Here is an 8,086-nt window from a genome sequence, read left to right as displayed (position 1 = left end):
CATTGCTATTTTCGTCTTTTCGAATGTATCCAATGTCTTGTTCTATATCAGAATCATCATCTTCTTTACCATCGTACTGTAAAGATTAAAATAAATTACATTTGAAAATCAAAGAACCTAATTAGAATTTTTTTTTAAGTATAAGGACCATATAAGAATATTTATAAAACTTAGAGATAAAAAATATAAATATTATATATGGGTGATGACATCATATGGGGTGCAGTCGATTGTTGATGTGTCATTTATGCTAAAACACCTATGGGCGCCAACATGTCAGTCGATGATAGGATATTTTTAGAAAAAATTTTACATCAGGTGTCACGTCATCATACATGTATCATATAATCTACGCTACACCACCTATGAGTGCTGACATGTCCTTCAATGATTGAATATTTTTGAAAAAATTCTATTGCAGATGCCACATCATCTATGCTGTGTTATCTTCGTTAGATATTTTTCGTATCGTAATCATTATTCGTAGCTGAAATTTTCGATGAAAGAAAGTAATCAGAATTGAAAAAATAATTATATTAAAATAAATTAAAAATATATTGATTAAATTTTAGTTTTTTTTACGGTTTATCAATTATTTAAAAAAAATCCAACCTAATTCAGAAGCTAGAAATATAATTTTTTTTTAAAAAAAAATCTATCATATGTCTCTCTCCCATCTCCCCATCTCCCATCTACTCAAGCCAGCTGGTTCCATTTGTTGGCAATTCCTTTAATTTGGCGGCCGACTCAATTGCTGCAAAACGGCGAGAGCTTTTACCCATCCTTGTAGTGCACCAATTCCTTTTTATTTTTACCGTTAAACAAATGAAGGCTTTAATAAAAAGCGAAAAGGAAAAAGAAAAGCAGCAGCGACACCTGGAGCTCGGTCCTCCTCTTTCCGTCGTCGCGTGCGCCGGTAACCGGGGAGGGGAGGGGGCACTCCCGTCATTCCACCGACTTGGAGGAACCACCCGTCCAGTCCCACCACTTTCCTCTTCCAGGCCCCTCCCCTGTCTCCCGCCCTCTCTCTCTTTCTCGTCTGCTCCCATCCCACTGTTAGTACTACTTCTAAAAAGCAGTAGGAGCGGCAGAAGCGAGGAACATTGATGATGATGGATCCCAGACTGCTCTTGTTGCTGCTTCGGATCGCACTTCTCCTGCCTTCTTCCATCGCTTCCTGCTCCCCTCACAGCTGCCAGGTTCCACCATTCTCTCTCCTCTCTCGGATCTGAACTAATTCTTCCGCCCCCCCCCCCCGCTCATTTCGATCTGATCCCCCTCTCTTTAGCTCTTGGACCCGTGTTCGACGGCGGATGACTGCGCCTCCGGCCTCTACTGCGGCAACTGCCCCGCCTCCGGCAAGACCCAGCCCTCCTGCACCCGAGGCCAGGCCACACTTCCCACCTCCATCGTAAACCCTCCCTTTTTAATCATTTCTTGCTTGCCACTTAGTGAGTGAGTGAGTGAGTGAGTGAGTGAGTGAGGAAAGAGGAATACGATAGTAACTGCTTGGGTTTCAGGTGAAGGGGTTGCCGTACAACAGGTACGCGTGGTTGGTGACTCACAACTCCTTCTCCATCGTCAACGAGCCCTCATCCACCGGCGTCCAACGCGTCACCTTCTACAACCAGGAGGACACCGTCACCAACCAATTGAGGGTATTCCCTTGATTTGTGCTTCGATCGTTGCTCAAGATTTCTTCTTGTGTTGCACGATTCCTAATTTTTCTTTCTTTCTTTTGTACATTTTTCGGTGTTTGTTGATTGATTACATCATGGTAGAATGGCGTCCGGGGTTTGATGCTGGACATGTATGATTTCCAGGATGATATCTGGCTCTGCCACTCGTTGCAGGGCCAGTGCTACAACTTCACTGCCTTTGTAAGTCCAACTCCATTTCTTTTCTCTTCTTGAATGCTTGGTTATGTGAGGTTGAGGCAAAGAAAGAGCTTGGACGTAAATGAGTTTGGGTCTAGGTTGTTTAACTAGTTGATCTTATGTTAGGAACCAGCAATTAACACTCTGAGGGAGGTGGAGGCATTCCTGACGGAGAATCCATCGGAGATCGTGACTATCTTCATTGAAGATTATGTGCATGCTCCTAAGGGTTTGACGAAGCTGTTTACGAATGCTGGCCTCGCCAAGTATTGGTATCCAGTCTCGGAGATGCCCACAAATGGCAGGGATTGGCCAAGCGTGACAGATATGGTGGCGAAGAACCGCCGACTAATTGTCTTTACTTCCGTTGCTTCGAAGGAGGCTGATGAAGGAATTGCTTACCAGTGGAGGCATATACTGGAGAACGAGCGTAAGTTCTCAGAAAACTTGCTGTCGACATTTGATGATTGATTATTCGTACTCTTTGTCAAATGTGGGTTCTTTACATAATTAATCACCATTGATGAGTAAGAAGCAACTGCAGACTGCACAATGATGATCTTTTGACATGCCAATGTTGCATGATAGATAAACACTGCTTTGTTTTCCTAGTCATGCGCAGACTGCATGATAAGGTAAAGAGGTTTTCATTCTCACATGCCATGACCTGGATAAGCTTCCTGAACTAAATCAGATGCATCTACCATGGTATTATTAGCATCATATGATAGGGGTGGGAAGGATGTACACAACCTAAGCCATCTATGTAAAATTGATTGATTGTAGAAGCAATCTCTATATGGCTTGATCAGTTTCCTGCATGAAATGAGATGCATCGATTATATAATAGTCAGCATATTAAATTTGAGTGCATAAGAAGAGTGGGAAGGATTTAGATATTCTCGGGCAATTACATGAACAGGATTTGTCATAAAATAGTATCTGTACTGCTAAAACCAGGTAGAGGGAACATCAGTAAGAAGGGCTGCATGATAACACAACAAATATAGGATCAAATTGTCTAAACTCTCTTGACCAAAAATGCCAACCATCAAGCTCAAATAGTTTTTCTATGTTCACTTTTTGGAAAAGCTCTCCTGAACTTTTCTCCCTAATGTCGTGTAGAATGCCCCCCATTCTTTATTGTAAGCCTATCAACAGCTAGAAGTTTAGGCTTTTGCTCTTCCCTGCTTTCTAAAACTTAAGTTTTCTTTTTTTCCTTTTTTTCTTTTTTCTTGTGGTAGAAAAATTTAAGTGTTGTTTGGAAAACATCACATTGTACTTAACCTTTAAGGCTCATGCAACTCCATATCCTTGGATGCCAGCTACATTTAATGGTCAGTCCTTCATTGATGAAGTCTTTGAATATATTTGGAAGTTCTTTGTCCATTCTTTAGTTAGACATGTGATAGCAACATCTCTCCATCTCTAGCACATCCTTCATTACCAGGCAGCCCTTGTAGTTATCATCAAACCTCTGTTCTCCCTTTCTAATTCTGCTTCCACTTCCATCTATCAGATGTCTTCCAATTGTCCAGCTTTGCACTTGCCAAAGTTCTCGAAGATGTTAAGTGACATGTGAAGCTCTTCTTTGAAATGCTTCATTCTATTAACTAGTCTGAGTGGTTTTGCTTCTCCTTTGATCTCTGCCCTCTAAAATTTTAGGTTAAATAACACTGCAGAAGGGTCATGTCTATTGGAGGTCTGCCCTATGTCTACCTGGAAATCGGTCCCCAGTATGCACCTGACCTAACCCAGTTGAATATTTGGATAGGTATGAGCACAGCTTGACCTAAGGCAGGGGGTTACATATCCTAACTTGGGCTTGCATTGAAATGGCATCTGGATGGATTAGGTTTCAAACATAACCAAATGCAATTTAACTCAACCCGATGAAACCCAGCTTACTAATATATGGAGATTATATGCATAACAAACTCTTAAGATTTGGAAATTACAATTCATTGTTGACATTAGCATTGTAGTGCATCAAGATTTTAAATCACTTTATGTCATTATCAACATTTAGCTAGACTTTAAGCATTGCTGGTCTTTTACATCCCATCATCTACAGCAAAACCAAACCACAAAACTAGTTTAGTGGGATTACTTGTGCTTTTATCTGCTGCAGACAATCATTTAAAACAGCTATCATTGGAAATGACTTATGCGGAGATGCTGCCCAAAATTAATGTAATCATATGTTTTCATTCAATAAATGTATTCTCTCATTGAATTGTTGTAGAAAAGTTTGTTCATGCTCAAAATTATGATTCAGTTGGAAGGCTATTCACTTAATGGAAATTATGCTCAAAATTTAAGAAAGATAGCCATTCTCATTAAATCCAAGATGAGCTCATGTTTCATACTATTAATCAAGCAATAGCTCTAAGAAATTTTAAAATCTTTTTTAAGAAAAGAATCAAATGTTATGCATATGAAGGAACATGTGTGTCCATTTTAAAGATTTATTAGCATGATCTTAGAGTTTCTTGATTTGTATAACTAGTTCATCTTTAGTCCTATATCTCATATCCAGTCTTCTTTTTTGGTATGATTGAGGAGAGAATATGAAAAAGCATGCCCCTATAATGTGAAGCCCTAAACCCAGTAACTGGTATCAATAGGCACTCTTCAGTTGGTCACTCTGAGACTGCACATGTTGATTTTTCAAAGATCAGGCTATTTGTTGCATCTGAAGTTATTTTGTTCTGGTTATGGCTGTAATCAATACAATTGTCTTTATTGTCTCTCTGAATCCAAGATATTTCAGTATCTCTTTCTTCCTTTTTTTCTGATTGAACTAGTCCGTTTCTTTCAGATCCATGTTCTTTTATTTCGCCCAGCAGAAAGATCCATATAAAGTTAGAAATCAGCCTACCTTGTGTTCACACTTTATCTAATAATGGTTCCCTAGTATTTGCATGTAGTTTGCTTGTTCTTCACAACATTTTGTCTTGCTGTGCTTTATCCACCCATTAAGTCAGCAAATCTTCCGTCATGCTTAAAAATGCATTTTCTTAGCTAAGCCAATATTTTCTTCTGGCAGACAGTAAATCTCCTCTATCCTACATGCAGTCTCTCGTATTCTATGTATTCTTTATTCTGTGCATTTGAGGCAAGGAGGTTCACTATGAAGACAAGCAAATCAAATGCTTGTGAAAGGATAAAAAATTTAAGATGAGATGTATTGTGTAAGCAATATCTGGGAAAGCTCTCACTGACAAGGGATGCCTCCCAAGTGAACTGAAAAGAATCTTACCAAGGAACCCAAGTTGTTGGGATAAGGCTTGTTGATTGTGGGTAGACTTGATTTAAGTCTGTGCTCATGAGTATCACAGTATCTGTTTTCTGTTTTCCTTTTTTGCAAAAGTGGCTCTTGATTTTTTTTTCCCCACGAGGAAATACATCTGTTAAATATGTGTTAGCTAATTAATGATGTCAATATCCTCCTCTAGCATTAACTTAATTTGTACTGAGCATCCATTTTCCCTTTTTTAAAAATCATTTATATTTACTGCTCTGTTAGATGTTGCCCTTCTCAACATGCTTAAGCTGTTTGCCATCACCATTCTCCTTGGTTGGTTCTAATCATCGTGCATCAGGTTACTGCATGGGAATGTCCCTTTTCCCAATTGCTAGATGAATTTTCTTGGAAGGTTAAACAGACCTCTAAATTCCATCTCACCTCACCATGATCGGGTTCTAAAATGGTCCCTCCAGATGATGCAGAAGAAAGATTCTTCATCTACGGATTACTGACATTTTGCTGCCATCTTGTTAGAAAGAAATATCAGTGATGCAAATCTTAAAATTATTTTGCAGTAATTTGGCAAACTTCAAATCTAATTCTAAGTGGTCTACAGATTGTAGTATTGAGATGTGATTTTTTGGAGATATGTTAAGCTGATCATAGAAGGTACATGTAATGTATCAGGGATTAATGGCAAAACCTGAAACTATATATCCTTATTTTTACATGGTTATTTTGATGTAGTAGTTACATATTTGCAGTGGACCACTTCAAACATTAACTATGTGCATATGTCTAAGTTCAATTCATATTTCATTCAAACTCAAATTGAAATTAAGCAAGCCAAGATTGATATGACTTGTATGCTTGAAATTAATTTTAAAATACATTTTAAATATCTAATATATACTCATAATATTTTTTAAAAAATATATAATATATAATGTATAATGTTTTTGGTTCATATTTGGCTCAATTCTAGTCTCGATCAAGCTCAAATTGAAATTAAACAAGCCAAGATTGATAATGGCTTGTATACTTGAAATTAATCTGAAAATACATCTTAAATATCTAACATATACTTTAAATATTTTTTAAAAAATATTGATATATGATTTATTATGTTTATAGTGTGTGTATACATACTACTTTTCACTCCAAGAGTAATATCTATATTCAATCATTGAGATAAATTCAATGACTAAATTCGATAGGCTGGCTTATTGAACAATTTGATGACATCATTGTATTATTATGACTAATGGTGTGGTGGGTTGCATGGGCATAGACAGTAGCACTTCCATGGTTTAATAGGTCATATGGGATTTTTTTTGTCTAACAAGCATGGATTTTTCAAGCTCGAAGAAAGCTTGAATTATGTTTGGTTTAAACTTTTCTTAGTTTAACTTGGTTCAAGGTTATCTAGGTGGTTGAGACAGGTTTGTGTTCTTATTAGCTTGAAACTTGGCTCAGTTAGATGCTTTGATCAAACAGGAAATGAACCAATCTTGATCCTGAATTTCAGCCTCAAAATTAAGTTTGGGCCAAGCTTGGTCAGACTCGGCCAAGCAAGCTTCACTTAGTTACACCCCCTAAGTTTTACTACCAGATGGGCTTGGGCCTGACATTATTGAGATTTGGTGCCTCATGACCTCGCAGAAACAAATTTGATGTTAGAAATTATAAATTAGAAAATCAGCTTTTATACATGATTACTAAGACATAAAAAAAATTGAATTCTTATGGTTTTAGGCAAACTTCGTTCATTCAATTCATTTACAAGTAATGCAGAATATAATAAGCATGATATTGACATTGCTTCTGGATTTCAAACCAATATTTGGTATTTTTAGCAAGGAATACTCTTTATCATTGTGTAGGGGACTGATTCTCATTGTTCTTGCACTTTTACATCCCTTCTCTTGTAAGATTTTCTCCCTAGATTTTCACTTTAATGTAATTTTACATTCTGGCCTCTTACATGACCATATGATCTTGGCAGCTGGAGATCCAGGAATCGTACCAGGTTCTTGTCCAAACAGAAAGGAATCACAACCACTGAATTCAAGATACGCATCTCTATTTCTGCAAAATTACTTCCCGACAATCCCTTTCGAAAATGAAGCTTGCAAAGAGCACTCTGTTGGACTTGCTGAAATGGTTGATGCTTGTTATAAAGCAGCTGGAAATATTATGCCGAACTTCATTGCAGTGAACTTCTACATGGTATGACTAAATTACTGCATCAGGAAAGTTATTCAAAGTGAAAAAGGTGCAACTGACTAACCAAAGGACATACTTGCAGAGAAGTGATGGTGGAGGTGTTTTTGACATACAAGATAGAATGAATGGACTCCTATGTGGGTGTAACACGGTTACTGCCTGCCAGGTTTGTTTCAGTGATTGTTGTATCTCTAGAACCCAGAACTTGATCAGTTGCCATATCTATGACAATTGCATCTGCCTGCTGCTGGTTTATGTTGCCATTTCTCCATTATCTAAAGAATACAAACTCTGGATCCTATATTTTTGTAATTGTTTTCTAATTGTCATTAAAGACCTTTCTTGACATCTGTTTAAGATCCGTCTATCAAATTTTGCAGGCTGGGGCACCGAAGGGAGCCTGCAAGAACACTGGATCATCTAATCGAACTCCCACAATTAATGGAGGCACCTTTTCTGGGTACGTGCAGCTGTCAGGATCTGCTTTGAAGTTCCAGTTTTATGATCTGTTGGTGATCAATTTGCTTTCTGCTTTGCTGATGTTAGTGTTCTCATTGTAGCTGATTATTTACATTATGTTATTGCATTGTTTGTTAATGAGCTTTTGCCTTCTGACCGGTTCTCATGTTCATCATTTTGTTCTTCTCCAAAGCATCCATTATTGCATTTCTCCATCATGGTAGTTATGCTTGTAGTTACGAGTCAGCAGGTTACTTGAGGAGACGACATAGCT

General features: G+C 37.8%; 1 protein-coding gene across 1 annotated transcript; it reads left to right on the top strand.

Moving 5' to 3' along the window:
* Positions 1–875: 875 nt before the first annotated feature.
* LOC105033443 (PI-PLC X domain-containing protein At5g67130) lies at positions 876–7,982 on the top strand. The gene is made up of 8 exons (XM_010908262.4): positions 876–1,199; positions 1,289–1,411; positions 1,521–1,658; positions 1,782–1,880; positions 2,004–2,307; positions 7,133–7,356; positions 7,436–7,519; positions 7,734–7,982. The coding sequence occupies exons 1-8, from the start codon at positions 1,107–1,109 to the stop codon at positions 7,911–7,913; spliced, it is 1,245 nt and encodes a 414-aa protein (XP_010906564.1). The 5' UTR covers positions 876–1,106; the 3' UTR covers positions 7,914–7,982.
* Positions 7,983–8,086: the final 104 nt, after the last annotated feature.

The sequence above is a fragment of the Elaeis guineensis genome, chromosome 1 (genome assembly GCF_000442705.2).
Source record: "Elaeis guineensis isolate ETL-2024a chromosome 1, EG11, whole genome shotgun sequence".
Classification (NCBI taxonomy): domain Eukaryota; kingdom Viridiplantae; phylum Streptophyta; class Magnoliopsida; order Arecales; family Arecaceae; genus Elaeis; species Elaeis guineensis.
Note: the sequence above shows the minus strand (reverse complement) of the source record. Positions and strands in the feature narration are given on the sequence as shown.